This window comes from Sarcophilus harrisii, chromosome 2 (assembly GCF_902635505.1).
Source record: "Sarcophilus harrisii chromosome 2, mSarHar1.11, whole genome shotgun sequence".
NCBI classification, from domain to species: domain Eukaryota; kingdom Metazoa; phylum Chordata; class Mammalia; order Dasyuromorphia; family Dasyuridae; genus Sarcophilus; species Sarcophilus harrisii.
In genome coordinates this window covers 32,803,124-32,823,773 of record NC_045427.1, presented here as the reverse complement: position 1 = coordinate 32,823,773, position 20,650 = coordinate 32,803,124, and the positions used below count along the sequence as shown (strand labels likewise).

General features: G+C 35.4%; 1 protein-coding gene and 1 gene segment (V, D, J or C); both read left to right on the top strand.

Moving 5' to 3' along the window:
* The window catches only part of LOC100935631, an 824,790-nt gene that overhangs the window by 427,618 nt on the left and 376,522 nt on the right, over nt 1-20,650 (top strand).
* LOC105749134 (zinc finger protein 829-like) lies at nt 2,070-12,860 on the top strand. The gene is given in 5 exon segments (XM_012540492.3): nt 2,070-2,590; nt 7,967-8,093; nt 8,808-8,903; nt 11,632-12,470; nt 12,472-12,860. Coding segments are annotated over 5 exon segments (1,470 nt in total). The 5' UTR covers nt 2,070-2,500; the 3' UTR covers nt 12,790-12,860.

The window sequence follows — 20,650 nt, the reverse complement described above, 5'->3', positions numbered from 1 at the left end:
TCTTTTTCACTCCGCGTCTAACATCCTGTCCACTGAACCATCAAGAAGCTGTCATAGGTTCATAGATTTAGAGCTGGAAATGACTTGACAGGTCATGAAGTGACATATAAAAAATTCAAGAGATATAGTTTCTGGATAATTAATCATTTTATTAATCATACGAATGTTGGAGCTCAAAAGAAACTCCCAAAAACTGGGGTTCCAGACCAGTGTTGCAAGGTATCTCAAAAGAATTTGCAGGCTCAGACTCATTTCCAAGTCAAAGGGAAAAGTTTATTATAATTATGCCAATGATAGCGGCTAAGTTCTAAAAGAATTTAACAAAGAACCAGAAGAAGATGAATTTCTAAGAAAAAGTTAGAGAGACCAGGTGCTTCATGTCATTGATATGCTAATTTTGTGACTTACAGAGGGAGTTGAGGCTGGTATGCACCTCATTGGCTCAAATTCTTTTATTACTTGATCAACAGATTGTTATCTGACAGCCAGCCAGCAATGTTGTAGAACTATAGCACTCCCAAGGCCAGGGGACCTTAGGGATGTAAGGTTATCCCTCCATCTCCCCTAGAAGCTGCACCCCATCATTAGCAGATAATAGGTCAGGGACACTTTTAGATACCAGCAGGCTTACAACTTTCATGTCCTTGGTAGGACACATAAGTCCTGAGAGTAGTTATCAACTTTGAGCGATTAACAATTAATGAGAGGGAGGTTCATTCCAAAGTGAAGCTCGCAAAGTGACATCATGTCTGTCTCGGGACAAAAGACTCTATCTCTATACCCAGACCATCCCCTTCCTGGGCGATCTGGACCAAAAAATCTATCTTCAAAACAGACTGGCTTGAGTGGAACACAATGAGCAGGAATTTAATCCAGGTGGGGTAAATTTTGGGGGCGATATCAGTAATGTCCTTCAAAGGCCGGGCTTGAAACAAGTAAATAAGACGGAAAAAGTATAATTTCCACACTATTGAATACTGATTATTAATATAAGCAAGAGCGAGCCATTACTCTCGTTTCACAGACGAGGAATAAGGAGCTCATGTACTTGCACAAAGTCACTCTGACTCTTTAATCAGCAGTCAAGTAAATCCTGGCATTTCTCCCACCGAACCCCTTCTCTCTTCCGACAATGCTCCCCGCCCCGCTTCCACGCCCAGGCTTGGTAAAAGATTGTGGTCTCTGCCAGAAGTCTGTCCCCCATCCCGGCGCAGCTGCTCAATGATCCTCTAAGTTCGGTCACGGCAGCTCCCTCCTCAATATACAATAATAGTTCTCTGTTCCAGAATCAAATGTAAAGTTCCGCGAGGTTTTCTAAAGTCTCCCTAACCTGCCCGCGGCTCCCTGGCTTTCTTTCTGCGCTACCTTAAGGTACCACGCTCCATCTCCAGTAGGTGACCCCTCATCCCTCCTCCGCATCTCCTGGTTTCCCGGGTTACCTTCAGGTCCCAACTAACAATCTCATCTCCATGCAGCAAGAGGTTCTCTCTTCCCTCTCCCTCTTTAATCCTAGGACCGAGCTGCTGGTTAACTTTAATTTATCCGGTCTCTCTACAGGTCCTTATAAAGGCAGTGGAATTTTAAGTTATTATGCAAAATACATTAAATATATGGTAATGTTATACATGCATATATACATATAATTATATAAATGTAAATGAAAGTAGGAAATTAAGAAATCAAGAGTTCTTTGACCGCTGCTGATTGTCGGCTGGAGTAAGCAAGCAGCTTTGAAGGATCCCCAAGGCCCCTCCAGTTTTTAAGACCAGTGACTCCCCAAGGGCATAAGGGCTGGGAGACCACGCAAGAGATAACATGAGGAAGCAAGCCCAGAACCGGCGGGGCAGGGCGGCATTCCAGATAGGGCACAGACCGATCCCCCAAACTACGCGGAAGACATTGAAGCCTTCAGACTACAATTCCCAGAAGGCTGTGCTCACCCGAGGACATTTTCCAAAGTGGGTTAAACTTCCTTGTGGCGTCACTTCCGCTCCCGCCCTCGTTATGCTTTGTTGTGACACTTTTCCTCTTCTCTCTTCTGACCCTTTTGGGACAGGGTAAGTGGGATTCGGGAAGCGGGGCCGGGCCCAGCCGAAGGCTGAGCCAGCTGCTGGGGTAGCACACAGAGAAGGGAGTCCACTGGGGGCGAAGAAAGCCCTGTCCAGCATTACCCGGGTAATCCCGGGGCTGCGCATGCGCAGAATTCCGGGGGCGGAGTCTGAGGCGGAGCCGCATCCAAAGTCCCGCCCCTGCTCCTGACAGACCTTTCAGGACTCCTCCCTTCTGTGCAGACCGTCCTTCGGGAAGAAGTTCCTTGGGCCTGAGATCTCCTCCCAGCATTCATCTGGGCCCGCCTCCTCCAGGAGGCTGGGGGGTCCCTCAGGGCCCTCTGGCCGCCTCCTAATTAGTCCTCAGGGAAGTGTCGGCCTGAAGCCAGTTTCCTCTCCTGAGGGGAGGTGACCTCTCCTTGCGACCCTGCCCCCGTCCTGGGCTCCTACTCATGCGCCTCCTTTGCCCCCCAGGATCTCGGCTCCGCGGTGTCCCCGAGGAGGAGGCGATGGCCCCGGGAGTGATCGCCAGGGTTGGTCAGGTGAGTGACCACTGAGGTGAAACCCGGGCCCGCTTCTTCCTGTGCTGGAACCCAGAACTCGTAGCCATAGGAGGAAATAGATTCACAGCAAAAAGATACTTGGAGATCGCCTAGTTGTCCTCCCACAGTGAAATGACGGCCTGTTTACTTTAGAGCAGGCGCACAGATGAGAATTGCCTGCCCACAGGCCAGGTGGCTCAAAGGAAGAGGCTTTGTTGTCACATACAGCAGGACGGAAACCGGCTGGTCTGGGCTCCTCTGTTATATATTATCAATATTATCAATAAATTATATATTATCAATATTATCAATAAATGACGGCCAAATTCTTCCTACTTCGCTCATGTCGTCATCCTTCGTATTTAAATCAGCGGTTTTTAATCAAGTAGTAAGGCCTTACCCCTAACACTTAGATCCTTGGCGTTTCAAACCACCAAATTATTATGGTCATTTTCCTTAGGATTTTATGTACCTAATTTGTTTCACTGATCGACCACTGTATTTCTTTGCCCTTACCAACTGTTTTGATAATTAACTACCTTTAAATATTGTCTAAAATCTGATAGTGCTAGACTGCCTTCCTGTTTTTTTTTTTTTTTTTTTTTTTTTTTTTTTTTTTTTTTTTTTTTTTTTTTTTTTTTTTTTTTTTTTTTATGGATTTCCTCGATACTATTGGTCTTTTGTTCATTCTGATAAATTTTATAATTTTTCTTAGGCATTTAGGAAAAATTCTTTGATAGTTTGATTTGTTAGGAATTGAATAAGTAAATTAATTGAGATGGAATGATTTACTTAGTCATGAGCAATGAATATTTTTCTATTTATTTAGATGTTTTTATTTGTGTGAAAAATGATTATGATTACCTGTTTTCTGGGTATTAACAGGGCAGAAAAACTCCCAAGTATTTTATGCTTATTTTGCAGTTTTGTCTTTAGTTCTTATATATTTTATTTTTTAGGTTATACATGTACATTCATTTTGTACATATTTCCATTTGAGTCATGTTGGGAGAAAAAAATCGGAGCAAAAGGGAAAAACTATGAGAAAGAAAAAACAGAAGTAAAAAAGGAAAATAGTATGCTTCAATCTGCATTCAGTCTCCATAGTTCTCTCTCTGGATGCAGATGGCATTTTCTATCCAAAATTTATTGGAACTGCCTTGGCTCCCTGAATTTCCAGAAGAACTAAGTCTGTCATAGTTGATCATCACACTATCTTGCTGTTGCTGTGTACAGTGTTTTCCTGGTTCTACTCACTTCACTCAGCATTATTTCATGTAAGTCTTTCCAGGCTTTTCTCAAATCAGCCTATTCATCATTTTTTATAAAACAGTAATATTCTATTACTTTCATATATCATAACTTATTCAGCCATTCCCCAATTAATGTACTAATACTCATTTTTCAGTTCTTTGTCATCATGAAAAGAGCTACTACAAACATTTTTGCACATGTGGGTCCTTTTCTCTCTTTGGGAAGATATGATCTCTTTGGGATACAGATTGAGTAGTGGCACTGCTGGATCAAAGGGTATACATAGTTTCGTCATCCTTTGAGCATAGTTCCAAATTGTCTGAAATGATTTTTAAATAGAATTTCTTATTCTGTCTCTTAATGCTGGGTTTGGTTGGGAATAAATAGAAATGCTAATGATTCATTGGGTTTACTTTATATCCAACTATTTTGCTAAAGTTCTTCATTTTTTCAACTATTTTTAGTTAATTCTCTAAAGTTCTCTTAAATGTATCATCATGTCATCTGTGAAGTGTAATAATTTTGTTTCCTTGTTATAGAATTTTCAATTTCTTTTTCATGTTTTATTACTGTAATTAGCATTTCAGTACAGTTATTGAATAAAAGTGTTGATAATGGCTATTCTTGACTTACCATTACTCTTACTGGGAAGACTTTTAGATTATCTTCATTACAGATGTTTCTCTTGGTTTTTGATAGATACTACTTGTTATATGAAGAAAGACTTCATTTATTTATATGTTTTTTTTTTTTTTTTTTTTTTTGGTAGGGATAGGTGTTACACTTTAAAAAAAGCTTTTCTTACATCTCTTGATGTGAACATTCTTCACATTCTTGGTATAAATACTGCCCAGTATATCATATGATCTTATTATACATTGTTGCAATCTCCTGCTAATATATTTTTAAATTTTATCTTGAAATCCATTAGGGAAATTGGTTTTGTTCCTTTCTTTCTCTGTTTTTGCTCACTCTGGGTTTGTTACTAAAAAACATGTGTCAGGAAAGAATTTGGCTTGATTTCTTCTTTATCATTTTCCCCATATGATTCATATAATAATGGATAGTCATTGTTTTTTAAAAATTGTGTAGAGTTGAAATCCATCTGGTCCAGGGAATTTTTTCATAGGGGATTAATTTATGGCTTGTTTAATTTTCTTTTATAATATGGAGCTTTCTGTTCCTCTGTGAAATTTATATCATTGTAAGAATTCATCCATTTCACTTCAATTGTCAGTTTTATTAACTTTTTGACAAAAAAAAAATGACTCCTAATAATAACTTTTAATTTCATTTTCATTGTTGATGCTGCTATCTTTTCATTTCTGATACTAATTATTTTTTAAAAATCAAATTAACAACTGGATTAGCTTTTATGGGCTTTTCATTAAAGCATTTGTTAATTTTATTAGTCAAGTGACTTTTTAGTTTCAATTTTATTAATCTTTGATTTTCAGAATTTTTGTTTTGATGTTTAGTTGAATACTTTTAATTTGTCCTTGAATTTGTCCTTTGAATTTTTGTGAAAGTGTTATTCATAGTTGAGAAAAAGTATACTCCTTTCTGTTCCCATTTAGTAGTCTCCAGAAGTCTATTATGGCTAACTTAAAAAAAAAATTTTTTTTGTTCATCCCCTTAACTTCTTTCTTATTTATTTTGTGGTTAGATTTATCTAGTTCTGAGAGAAAAAAAAAAATTAAGGTATCTGTCTAATGTAGTCTTGCTTTTTCCTCCTGTAACTTCTTGAACTTTTCCTTTAGGAATTTGAAAGCTATGCCTTTTGTTGCATACATGTTTAATATTGATATTGTATCATTATCTATAGTACCTTTAAGTAACTTTCCTGATTGTCTCTTTTAATCGGGTTTGTTTTTGCTTTTATTTATCTATCATAATTGTATCTATCATGATTGTTACCCCTACCTTTTTTACTTCAACTGAAGCATAATAGATTCTGTCACAGCCCTTATTTTAACTCTGTCTGTTTTTTTTTTCCTTCTCCAGATCTTTTTCTTATAAGTAATAGAGTATTAGATTCTGGTTTTTAATCCATTCTATAGTCTTCCTCTTTATCACCTATCTACTTTTTGTCTTTGAGACCATCCCAACATTATGGATTTATACCTGTGTTCTCTGCTTGTATAGACTTCTTTTAACTACCATAAAGAAGATAAAGTTCTTAGGAGTTACAGGTATCATCTTCCCATGGTAATGTAAACAGTTAATATTAAATCCCTTATTTCTTTTTGATGTTTATCTTTTTATGTTTTTACTTGCATCACGTTTTAATGTAAGATTTTTTATTCATCTCTGGTATTTTCATCAGAAATGCTTGAAAGTCCTCTTTGTCATTAATTGTTTTTTGTTTGTTTTTTGTTTGTTTTTTTTTGCTTTTAAGTATGATCCTCAGTTTTGCTGTTTTAGGTGATTCTTGGTTGTAATCCTAGTTCTTTGGCCTTCCAGAATAAGAATATTAACTCAAAATTTTATGGTTTAACATAAAAGCTACTGGCTCTTGTGTAATCCACTATATTTAAATTGTTTCTTTTGGGCTGCTTACAGTATTTTCTCTTTGATTTTTTCCTTGATATGGATGTTCTGGAATTTGACTATAATATTCCTGGAAGTTTTCATTTTGGGATCTCTTTCAGGAAGTGATCAGTGAATTTTAAAAATTTCTATTTTACCCTCTGGTTCTAGAATATCAAGGGGATTTTGCATGATAATTTCTTGAAAGATAGTGTCCAGGGTCTTTTGTTGATGGTGATTTTCAGGTAGTTCAGTAATTCTTAAGTTATCTCTTGTGGATCTATTTTCCAGATCAGTAGTTTTTCTAATGAGAAATTTCAAGTTTTCTTTTTTTTTTTTTTTCTTTTTAATTTTGTTGTATTGTTTCTTGAAGTCTCATGGAGTTGTTACCTTCCACTTGCCCAATTTTGATTTTTAAGGAATTGTTTTCTTCAGTGAGCTTTTGTACTACTTTTTCCATTTGACTAATTCTGTTTTCTAAGGAATTATCTATTGTGAATTTTTGTTTGTCTTTTTCTATGTTTTGTGTTTCCCTTATCCAGCTGTGGACTCTTTTTCTTAATCCTCTTATATTATTCATTTCTTTTCCCAATGTTTCTTCTTTTATTTGTTTTTTTAAAGTGTCCAGAAGATTTTTTGGACTTTAGACCCATTTATGTTTTCCTTTCAGATTTCACATGTTGCTATTTTGACACTTGTCTTCTGCTAAATTTTTGCCTTGATCATCCTCCCTGTCCCCATAGAAATATAACTTTTCTTTAGTTTTTTTGCTCATTTTTTCCCTGACTCTTTTGTAACTTTTTCTTTTAGATAAGAGTAGGCTCTTTTCCTACACTGTTCCAAGCTTCCTGTATTAGGTCTCAGGGCATTATTGTTGCCTTTAACTTGGCCTCAGTGCCTGCCCTTCCACCCTAGTGAGATAAACCTTTTCCTGCTATGCTGGTAAACTCCTTCCCTGTTCCTAGATCAGTTCTGAGACTTTTAAAAATGTTTTTAGGGACTTCAGGAGGGCTTTAGGGATTTCCTTCTTCACTCTGCCACCTTGGCACTGAAATTCCCTTAATAGTTTTTTTAAATCCATCTGGAGAAGAATAAAATATTGAATGCATTTTTTTTTTTTTTTGAGAAGGTGACTACTTTAGTGGTGAAGTGATCATGGTGATTGCTCAAAGGATCTGAGATTGTTTAATCTTCAAGAGAAAAATTTAGTGCCACATGATATTTCATTTTCATTGTTTTATTTTAGAAAGTAGAAAATATAAATACACTGCATAAGCTCAGAGGGTAGAAGTAGGAGCCATGGGTATAGGTTGTAAAATTGAAGTCATTGGAATCACTAAAAACAGTAAGTATTAATTAAGCACCTACTATGTGTCAGGCACTTTGTTGAGTGCTAAGGATGCAAAAGAATGCAAAAAGGACTCCTGCCCTTTAGAAGCTTACAATCTAATGGGAGAAGAATTTCTAAATGCCTATATACCAAGCACTGTATTGTTTTTCATATAAATGAATCAACTAATCTTTACTGTCAAGTACTTTTCATTCACACTTCATAACAGTCAGAGAGTAACCCAAACATTTTTGGTATTTCAGGAATCAGTGACATTCAAGGATGTGGCTGTAGAATTTACTTTGGAGGAGTGGATACACTTGAACACATCTCAGAAGAAGTTGTACAGAGATGTGATGCTGGAGAATTATAAGAACTTGGTCTCTTTGGGTAAGAGCCTTGAAGTCTTGATATTTGGTATGGAGACTTTCAAAATTTTAATAGTTATTCTTTGGCATAGAAAAGAAAGAAAGATATTCCCAATCTTCTTGCAGCCAAGAGACAGAGTACTTTTGCTATCTATTTCCAGGGAGAAAGGTCTTTGCTTAATATGAATGGAAACTGACTTTTTGATTTGTTATTGTCCTACACTCTCTGTGTTGCTTCAAATCCAAGATCATCATGTGAAGTATTCCCATTGCCTAAGAAAGGAGCATGTCATATGAACTATTTTTCCTAAGTCCTCCCCTGTGATACATAATAATATATTTGTACCATCCTTGTGGTCTTCCTTGTATGCCCACTTTTTTTCCCAAAAAAGAACTTAAGCTTTTATAAGATTATTTTATTAAATTTTATGGATATTTTACTTGATATCAGTTCTCCTTACTTCCCCTCCACCTAAAAGAAAAAATTCGATTTCTCTCATCAACCAGCCTATTGAGTACATTCCCTAGTTTAAAAAAAAAAAAAGAAAAAAGAAAAGAAAGAAATTTCAGGCAAAATCAGTTAACATAAGCAGTGATGTTGATGATATGACATATATTCTACATCCTCATTTTCACATTGTATACTGAGAATAGGATGGAGTCTTAAAATCATTTGTTTTTAAGGTAGAATTCTTAAAATTACCATCCCTAGCACTTTTTCTTTTTTAATGAGCAGGTTTTGCTGTTTCCAAACCAGAGGTGATCTACAGAATGGAAAGAAAGGAAGCATCTTGGATGCCAGAGACACATATTCCAAGAAGCAACGGTTCAGGTGACTACATAAAATTAAGCAAATGAATCATTGTAAACTAGAGTTTTGTTGATTCTTTTAAAATTCTTATAAAATGTTGAACAAAGGGGTCTTACTAAAGCTTCTTGGTCCTATTGAAAAGAACTGAGTTTTTAAAAAAGCAATTACTTTTTTAAGAGCAGTTACTCTTTACTTACATGAAACTCTACTCTCAAAGAAACTTGTCTCAATACAGAATGAATATTTCTCTTAGACTTTTTGAAGATTATCTTATGCAGGCATTCTCCAGCTTCATTTCCATCCATTCATTGTTTCTTTTAAAATAAGCATGTTATTTAAAATATTAATATGGCTTTTTTTTTTCTTTTAAGTCTTCTTGTATTTTCTTCTGTATTTTAAAATGATTATATTGCTTTGCTGCTCCTTTTAAAGCATTTAATCACAGGCTAAATTCTTCAGACTGTCAATTTATATATCATCCTGGCTTATCTTTAAAAAGGCACAATGATCCATTCATATGACAATTTATTTAACCATAATTCTATCATTGAACGTGTAGGTTTTAAGTATTGTACTGTTTCACAAACAGTTATAAATATTTTTAAGTCTTGCTTTTAGTAAAATTTTGTGGATAACTTTACACTTCTCAGATTGGCTAAGATGACAGTAAAAGATAATGATAAATTTTGGAGGGGATGTGAGAAAACCTGGGACACTAATGCATTGTTTGTGGAGTTATGAAATGGTCCAGTCAATCTGGAGAGCAATGTAGAACTATACCCAAATGGCTATCAAACTGGGTCATACTTTGATCTAGCAGTGTCTCTACTGGGTCTGCAACCCAAAGAAATCATAAAAGAGGAAAAAAGACTCATATGTGCAAAAGTGTTTGTAGCAGCTCTTTTTGTAGTGGCAAGGAATTAGAAATTGAGTGGATGCCCATCAGTTGGGAAATAGCTAAATAAGTTATAGGATATGAATATAATAGAATCTTATTGTTCTATAAGAAATGATGAGCAATAATTTCAGAAAAGCCTGGAAAGACTTACATGAATTGATGCAGAGTGAAGTGAGCAGAACCAAGAAAACATTGTACACAGTAATAATAAGGTCATATGATGATTTGGCTCCTTTCAATAATGAGGTGATTTAAGGCAATTCCAATAGACTTATTATGGAAAGTGTCATACACATCCCGAGGGAGAACTAAGGGACTGAATGTGAGATCAAAGCAGAGTATTTTCACTTTTTTGTCGTTGTTTGCTTGTTTGTTTTTCTTTCTTGTTTTTGTTCCTTTTTGATCTGATTTTTCTTGTACAACATGATAAATGTGGAAATATATTAAGAAGAATTGCACATGTTTAACCTAAATTAAATTGCTTGCTGTCTTGGGAAAGTAGGAAGGTAATAAGCAGGGAGAAAAATTTGGACACAAGATTTTACTAAGGTGAATGTTGAAAACTATCTTTGCATATATTTGGAAAAATAATAGCTTTTTTTTTCCAAAATATATTCTAAGATAGTTTTCATATTCACCCTTGCAAAAGCTTGTGTTCCAAATTTTTTTCCCTACCTTACCCCCACCTTGTCCCCTAGATGGCAAGTAATCCAATATATGTTAAAATGTGAAAATCTTCTATACATATTTCCACATTTATCTTGTACAGGAAAAATCAGATCAAAAAGGAAAAAACCAAGAAATAAAAAAACCCAACAAAAAAGGTAAAAACACTATGTTATGATCCACATTCAGTCCCTGCAGTCCTCTTTCTGGATACGGTTGACTTTTTCCTTCACAAGTTTTTTGGAATTGGCCTGAATCACCTTTTGGTTAGACATCCATTAGAGTTGATCATCACATAATCTATTTTGATTCTCTTTGTTCTACTCATTCACTTAGTATCAGTTCATGTAAGTCTCTCCAGGTCTTTCTGAAATTATCCTGCTGATCATTTCTTATAGAATAATAATATTCCATAACATTCATATACCATATTTTATTCAGCTATCCCCCAACTGATGGGCATCCACTTAGTTTCCAGTTCCTTTCCACAACAAAAAGGGCTGCTATAAACATTTTTGCACATGTAGGTAATTTTCCTTTTTTATGATCTCTTTCGAATACAGACCCAGTAGAGACACTTGAATAAAAGGGTATGCACAGTTTGATAGCCCTTTAGATATAACTCCAAATTAGTCTCCAGATAGGTTGATCAGTTCACTATTCTACCAGTTTTACCACATCCTCTCCAATATTTATCATTATCTTTTTCTTTCATCTTAACCAATCTGAAAGTTGTGTATTAGTACCTCAGAGTAATACTAATTTTTTTAATGATTCTAAAAATATAGACCTAGTAGTGTGAACATTAGAGCAATGAGTGTAAACAGCTTTGTAGCATTAACTTGTTATATTTTTTAGAGAAATGGTAGTATCAGCTGAGCAAGAACCTTTTTCTAGCATAACTACCAAAAATTATTATTTTAAAATATCTTTGCTAATCTGATGACTATTTGTTAATTTTTCCAAATTATTTCATTTTGTCTTATTCATTCCTTCAGGTAATTTCATCTTGAGTCAATTAATTTTTGTTTTCACAAAAGATAAACTATGATCTATATTGAAAGAACATTGAAACTGATCTTTTCAGGTTGGAATGGTAGAGAGTAACTCTAAAACTTTTGAACTACAAATCTTGGGGAAAGGGGAAAAAGGCAGGATTAATCAAACCTTTGTTCTTCTTTTCAGAGAGAAAGAAATTTACTGGAGAAAAACCTTTTGAATGTAAAGAATGTGGGAAGGCCTTCTATTTTAACTCAGAATGTAATCGACATCAGAGAATTCATACTGGAGAGAAACCTTACAAATGTAATGAATGTGGGAAAGCCTTCCGCCTTACTGTGCAACTTAATGTACATAAAAGAATTCATACTAGAGAGAAACATTATGAATGTAATGAATGTGGGAAGAGCTTAAGTAGCAATACATCACTTAAGGCACATAAGAAAATTCATACTGGAGAGATGCCTTATGAATGTAAGGAGTGTGGGAAGGCCTTCAGACAGAGGATACAGCTTATTCAGCATCAGACAATTCATACCGGAGAGAAGCCTTATAAATGTGATGAATGTGGGAAGATCTTAAGTAGCAACACATCACTTAAGGCACATAAGAAAATTCATACTGGAGAGATGCCTTATGAATGTAAGGAGTGTGGGAAGGCCTTCAGACAGAGGATACAGCTTATTCAGCACAAGACAATTCATACTGGAGAGAAGCCTTATAAATGTGATGAATGTGGGAAGATCTTAAGTAGCAGTACATCTCTTAAGGCACATAAGAAAATTCATACTGGAGAGATGCCTTATGAATGTAAGGAGTGTGGAAAGGCCTTCTATTTCAACTCAGAACGCAATCGACATCAGAGAATTCATACTGGAGAGAAACCTTATAAATGTAATGAATGTGGGAAAGCCTTCCGCCTTACTGTACAACTTACTCGACATAAAAGAATTCATACTGGAGAGAAACCTTATGAATGTAATGAATGTGGGAAAGCCTTCCTTCGGAATTCAGATTTTATGCGACATCAGAGTATTCACACTGGAGAGAAACCTTATGAATGTAATGAATGTTGGAAGGCCTTCTGTCATATTGCTGAACTTACTCAACATAAGAGGATTCATACTGGAGAAAAACCTTACAAATGTAAGGAATGTGGCAGGACCTTCAGACTCAAGACACAGCTTACTCAGCACCAGAGAATTCATACTGGAGAGAAGCCTTATAAATGTGATGAATGTGGGAAGGCCTTTAGACTGGGAAAACAATTTATTCAACATCAGAGAATACACACTGGAGAGAAGCCTTATGAATGTGATCATTGTGGAGAAGCCTTCAGACTGAGGCCACAGCTTACTCAGCATCAGAAATTTCATCATGGAGAAAAACCATTTGTATGTAATGATTGTGGGAAAGGCTTCTTTGGAAAATCAGATTTTATTCGACATCAGAGTATTCATACTGGGGAGAAACGTTATGAATGTAATGAATGTGGGAAGGCCTTCAGATTGAGGACGCAGCTTATTCAGCACCAGAGAATTCATACGGGAGAGAAACCTTATAAATGTGATAAATGTGGGAAGGCTTTCAGAGTGAAAAAACAATTTAATCACCATCAGAGAATACATACTGGAGAGAAACCTTATGAATGTGAAAATTGTGGGGAGACATTCAGACTGAAGCCACAGCTTATTCAGCACCAGGTAATTCATACTGGAGAAAAACCATTTGTGTGTGATGAATGTGGGAAAAGCTTCTTTTGGAATTCAGATTTCATGCAACATCAGAGTATACATACTGGAGAGAAGCCTTATAAATGTGACAAATGTGGAAAGACCTTTAGACTGAAGAAGCAATTTAGTCACCATCAAAGAATACATACTGGAGAGAAACCTTATGAATGTAATTATTGTGGGGAGACTTTCAGATTGAAACCACAGCTTAATCAGCATCAGAGAATTCACATTGGATTCACACCATTTGTATGTAATAAAAGTGGGAAAGACTTCTTTTGGAATTCAGATTTCATGCAACATCAGAATATTCATACTGGAAAGAAATTGTATGTATGTAACATATGTGGGAAAGATTTCAGACTGAAGAAACAGTTTATTCAACATCAGAAAATTCATACTGGAGAAAAACCTTATAAACATAATGAATGTGGGAAGGCTTTTATTCTACATCAGAAAATACATATTAGAGAGAAGCCATATGAATGTAATGAATGTGGGAAGGCTTTTAGACTGAGGAGACAGCTTACTCAGCACCAGAATATTCATCCTGTAGGAAAACTTGAATATATGTGTACTGAAAGACCACCTGCATGAGTTCAAAATTTACTCTATCACTGGGTAAAACTTTAATGAGAGAAAATAAAAGAATGTAACAAATCTGGGAAGGTCTTCAAGAAAAAGATCCAGCTTATTGTACATCAGAGAATTTCTACTAGAGGGAGGGAGTCCTTATGAATCTAAGTTTTATAGGAATCTCTTCTACAACTCAAAACTTATACAGTGACAATGTTTACTGGAAAGAAAAGTTATGAATGTAATGTATTTGAGAAAGTCTTCCACCTGAACTCCAAACTTACTTGACATCCTGAAATTCATACTGCAGAGAAACACAAATATGAGAATGTTTTTAGTGGTTCTGTAGAACATACTTGACCTCCGAGAATTCTTACTAGGAAAAAACCTTATGAAACCAATTTATTTGGGAACATATTTAGACTGTGGGTGTTTTTTATTATGCATCAGAGAAATCATACTAGATGAATGTTATAATGAATATGAATTCCCTGGTGAATTCCTACTGAATCACAGGGCAGAGCAGGATGTTGGAATAAAGTCAGCTTTTTTTTTTTTTTTTTTTTTTTTTTTTTTTGCTGAATTCTCTCAACACATACACTCTATAATGATTTTTTAAGAGCACCAAACTGAATTCTCAGAGTGAAGAAAAAGTCACAGTGACTAGAGTGAAGAAAAAGTCACAGTGACTAATTTCCAAGAGGAATGTGGGAAGTCAGAAAAGTATATAAGTGGGAACTGGCCAATAATGCAGTGCAAAGCGAATGAATTCAGCAGTGCTGAATAGTGTCCAAGAAAGATAAGGGGACTGAATGTTTTGTCAAAAAGATTCCTTGGGACCTTTATGCTAGCAGTAGGTGCAGGATCAGATGCCATTTGACCGCTCCACCACCCATTCCTCACTTCTGAGTAGTAGGGTCAGGGCAGAGAGGAACAGTTATAGTGACAAAAGAGAAGATAATGTTACCTAGTTAAGGTAAGGTAACAGCTTGTAAACCAGTAGGCCAGTGATCTGACTTTTCCCTGAATCACACTACCTTAGAAGAAGCAAAAAACTTTAAAGTCCCTAAATTTAACCTCAGGAAGCAATGAAGCATAAAAAAGGCCAGATTAGATAGTTGCTTTCAGAGGTGATCAGAACCCAACAGTAACAAAAAATTTAAATTCAAAGAAATAGGCTAGAAAGATGAGCAAACTACAAAACAACAAAAGAGGAATCTGACAATAAAAGCTTTTGTGGGCACAGGGAAGCTCAAAACAAACTCAAAGACAATGACTTACAAATCTCTACAATAAAAGCCTCAAAGGAAAAATGCAGATTGGACACAAACCCAAGAAGAATTCCTTGAAGAGCTCAAGAAAGTTTTTTGTTTCATAGATCAAAATTTAGATCAAGTAAGAATGGTAGAGCAAAGTTTGAGAGAAGAAATAAGAGTAATTATAACACCAGAATTAATAGCTTGGTAAAAGATACACAGAAATGTTCTGAAGGAAACAATTTTTTTTAAATCAAAATTGACCAACTGGTTAAAAGAAGTAAAAAATCTCACAGAAGAAAATAACTTCCAAAACCCATAATTTGTCAAAATACAAGCTATTGATTCCATGGGACATTAAAAACCGATAAAATTTAAATACCATTGAAGATAGTAAGAATCATGTAAGCTGTAGGAACAGAGGGCTTGGAGATGATATTCCAGATAGCAAAGGAGCTCATAACCAAAAAATGGTCTACCTGGAAATATTGAGTTAAAAGTGGAAGGGTAGGAGGGAAATGTAATAAAATAGAAAATTTTCAAGCATTCATAATGAAAAGACCACTAGAATAGAGAATGTAACAAACACTCAGAAAAGCATAAAAAGATAAGCATGAGTGAGAAATAAGGAAGTTAATAAGATTAAGTTGTTTCTATTTCTAAATATATTCCTTATAACTTCTACCAACTTTTTTATTCTTAGGGCAGTTTAAAGGAGTCTACTTAGAGGAAATGGGATAATCTCAAAAGAAAAAAGGAATATTCTGGGAAGAAGAGGGAAAACTATTTCATAAAAAGTATGCAAGCACAACTTTTTAGAAAATAGGGTTACAGAATAGGCTTGAAAATCTCATCTGAAAGCAATAAACTGGGAAAATATTTTTACAGTCAAAGGTTCTGATAAAGGCCTCATTTCCAAAATATATAGAGAATTAACTCTAATTTATAAAAAATCAAGCCATTCTCCAATTGGAAAATGGTCAAAGGATATGAACAGACAATTCTCAGATGAAGAAATTGAAACTATTTCTAGTCATATGAAAAGATGCTCCAAGTCATTATTAATCAGAGAAATGCAAATTAAGACAACTCTAAGATACCACTACACACCTGTCAGATTGGCTAAGATGACAGGAAAAAATAATGATGATTGTTGGAGGGGATGCGGGAAAACTGGGACATTGATGCATTGTTGGTGGAGTTGTGAACGAATCCAACCATTTTGGAGAGTAGTTTGGAACTATGCTCAAAAAGTTATCAAACTGTGCATACCCTTTGATCCAGCAGTGTTACTACTGGGATTATATCCCAAAGAGATTATAAAGAAGGGAAAGGGACCTGTATGTGCACGAATGTTTGTGGCAGCCCTTTTTGTAGTGGCTAGAAACTGGAAACTGAATGGATGTCCATCAGTTGGAGAATGGCTGAATAAATTGTGGTATATGAATATTATGGAATATTACTGTTCTGTAAGAAATGACCAACAGGATGATTTCAGAAAGGCCTGGAGAGACTTACACGAACTGATGCTGAGTGAAATGAGCAGGACCAGGAGATCATTATATACTTCAACAACAATACTATATGATGACCAGTTCTGATGGACCAGGCCATCCTCAGCAACGAGATCAACCAAATCATTTCTAATGGAGCAGTAATGAACTGAACTAGCTATGCCCAGAAAAAGAACTCTGGGAGATGACTAAAAACCATTACATTGAATTCCCAATCCCTATATTTATGCACACCTGCATTTTTGATTTCCTTCACAACCTAATTGTACAATATTTCAGAGTCTGATTCTTTTTGTACAGCAAAATAACATTTTGGTCATGTATACTTATTGTGTATCTAATTTATATATTAATATATTTAACATCTACTGGTCATCCTGCCATCTAGGGGAGGGGGTGTGGGGGGGTAAGAGATGAAAAATTGGAACGAGGTTTGGCAATTGTTAATGCTGTAAAGTTACCCATGTATATATCCTGTAAATAAAAGGCTATTAAATAAAAAAAAAAAAAAAAAAAAAGAAAATCTCATCTGAAGCATTTTGAAAAGGGAAGAAATAGACACATACACAAGATAGATGTGGATGTTAATTTTGTCCAAGAAAGGTATTCTGGCATTTGGTTAAGAGAATGAGGGAATGATAAGGAGAGTAGATTGAAAAAGGCAAGAAATAGAGAATAGAATGAGTGCAGTGCATAATATTGTTTCTACTGAATATACTTATGGTGGTTATAGTTGACTGAATGTGAATAAATTAACTATCTAGGAAGATAGTATATTCAGTAGGAACAATATTGTAATAACTGAAAGACTTAGCTACTCTGATCAATACAGTGGTATAATACAACTTCAAAGGACTCATGAAAAATTCTGTCATCCTGCATATGGAGAACTGATTGATTCAGAATTCATATTTTTAAACATAATTTTACCTTTATTTTTAATTCTTTTCTATTCCTTCCTTCTCCCTGGAATATGGTTTATGCAGAAATATGTTTATCTGACTATTTGTATGATAGATATCATACTACTTGCCACTTTTGTGATTTGGAGAATGGGTGGAAGAGGGGAAAGAATTTGGAATTGAAAATTTAAATAAAATTCAAATGTTGTAAGATTAGGTTCATATATCAACGAGGCAGGATGAAGAGGCTAAGGCCCTTCCATTATCTACCATGCATGTTTTCTTTCTATTCCTTCCTGTATATATATTGGCAGACTAATATTCCTAACCTACAACTAAGATAAATGGAATGTTGCAAAGAGGGAATATGACATTGCCACTATTATTCTTGGGTTCAGAGATATTCTAGATGTTCCTTCTCTGGAATCTAATAGAAAAAGGGTACCTTGAAAAATGATTCCATGTTCCCTAAAACTTGTAGAGATCAAAGCCCATAATTCTCCCCTAAAATTTACAGTTGTATGATCCATAAGATGAAATGTTTCTTTTCCACAATTAACTCATCTCAGTTTAAAAGTATGAGTCAGATCTACAGTAATTAGAGCTAAATTTGCAAAACAGAAGCAGCCCTTAAGGTAAAAACTTCATGAAATGACAATGAGAAAGTGAAATACTTGAAGCTGCAACTCTGTATTTTACTCTCCAACCCATATACCATACAAGAAAAAGTGTGAATGAGCCGTTACACGATCTTTAGTATCAAACTATCTGGGTGTCTGAATGGTCTTTCCTGGAAGACCATTCCATGTCATAGCTTACAAGAGATGAAAGCCTAAAAATGTAGTGTCGTCAGAAAGGGGAAAAAATGCATTTGTCAGAGAAGACAGAATGTACCAAATTGCCACCTGGATCTAAAGCCCTATAGATTTCTTTGAAGGACAGAAGACTAGGAAGCTGGGGAAGACTAGGGGCAAGTAGTGGGCATCAAGATTTTGAAGAGCACTTTGTTTTTGTTTTAATTATAGCTTTTTATTTTCAAAATATATACATGGATTATATTTGACATTCACCTGTACAAAACCCTATGTTTTAATTTTTTTCCTCCTCCCATTTAGCAAATGATCCAGTATATGTTAAACACATGTTTCCTCAAATATCATGCTGTACCAGAGAAATCAGATCAAAAAGGGGGAAAAAAATGAGAAAGAAAACAAAATGCAAGCAAAAAGTTAAAACACTATGTTGTGACCCACATTCAGTTTCCACTGTCCTCTCTCTGGATGCAGATGGCCTTACTCATCACAAGACCACTGGAACTGGTCTGAATTGCTTCATTGTTGATGAGAGTCACATCCATCAGAATTGATCATTGTATAATCTTGCTGTTGCCGTGCATGATCTCGTTCTGCTTGTTTCACTTAGCATCAATTCATGTAAGTCTTGCCAGGATTCTCTGAAATCATCCTGTGGATCATTTTTTGTAGAATAATATTCCATAAGATTCAAATACCATAACTTGTTCAGCTGTTCTCCAACTGATGGGCATCCACTCAGTTTCCAGTTTCTTGTACTATGAAAAGGGCTGCTACAAATATTTTTGCACATGTGGGTCCCTTCCTCTTTGATCTCTTTCACAAGCCCAATGAAAACACTGCTGGATCAAAGGGTATGCACAGTTTGATAGTCTTTTGGATGTAATTCCAAATTGCTCTCCAGAATGGTTGAATCAGTTCACTATTCCACCAACAATGTATTAGTGTCCCACTTTTCCATATCCCCTGCAACATTATCTTTTCCTGTCATTTTAGCCAATCTGAGAGGTGTGTACTGATAATTCAGTGTTGTCTTAATTTGCATTCTCATCAATAGTGATTTAGAGTACCTCTTCATCTGAAAATTGTTAATATCCTTTGACCATTTATCAAATGGAGAATGACTTGAATTCTTAATTTTTTTCCCCCTGAGGCAATTGGAATTAAGTGACTTGCTCAGGCTCGTACAGCTAGAAAATGTTAAGGGTCTGAGGTCAAATTTGAACTCTGGTCCTCCTGACCAGGGATGTTGCTCTATCCACTGCACCACCTCGCTGCCCCTGAATTCTTATAAATTTGAGTCACTTCTCTATATATTTTAGAAATGAAGCCTTTATCAGAACTCTTAAATGTAAAAAATTTTCCCCAGTTTATTGATTCCCTTCTAATCTTGTCTACATTGGTTTTGTTTGTACAAAAACTTTTTAACTTAATATAATCAAAATTATCCATTTTGCATTCAATAATATACTCAAATTCTTCTTTGGCCACAAATTCCTTTCTTCTCCACAGATCTGAGAAGTAAACTATCCTTTGTTCTTCAAATTGAACACTTTGTTTTTCTGACATAACTTAATATAATTTTTACTTACTGTGGTCACAAAAGAACTGATGTACAGGCAAACAGATCCAATAGCTGTATTCTCAATTCACACAGAGTATTGCTTACCACTATATAGTGTTTCCATTTGTTCAAGATGAGAAAGGGTAAATAGGCATGGTCTAATAGTAAAACAAACAAACAAAAACCAAATGGAGTTTTTACAGTTGGGAAGGAGAAGCCCAAAGGGAGGAGAATGATAAAAGTACACTTAGTGAGGCAAATTGAGCTATGACTGGAATATTCTAGGAACAAGTACTGCAAGTGGTGCAGGAACTACCATTGTTGTTCTTAGAACATTCTTTCTCCATGGGAATGAATTTTTCCATTGTTTCTTCAGGACAGTAATATCTAGTCTACCTGCAAGCTTTTTTGGCAATGTTATACTTTCTTAAAACCCAATGATACACGTTATATACTTCAACAACAATATTATATGATGATCAATTCTGATGAACCAAATCAGTTCCAATAGAGCAATAATGAATTGAACCAGCTATGCCCAGTGAAAGAACTCTGGGAAATGAGTATGACCGCTACATAGAATTCCCAATCCTTCTATTTTTGTCCGCCTGCATTTTTGATTTCCTTCACAGGCTAATTGTACACTATTTCAAAGTCTGATTCTTTTTGTGCAGCAAAATAACTGCATGGACACGTATACATATATTGTATTTAACATATATTTTAACATATTTAACATGTATTAGTCAACCTGCCATCTGGGGGAGGAGGGGGGGAGAAGGAAGGGAAAAGTTGGAACAAAAGGTTTTGCAGTTGTCAGTGCTGAAAAAGTACCCATGCATATATCT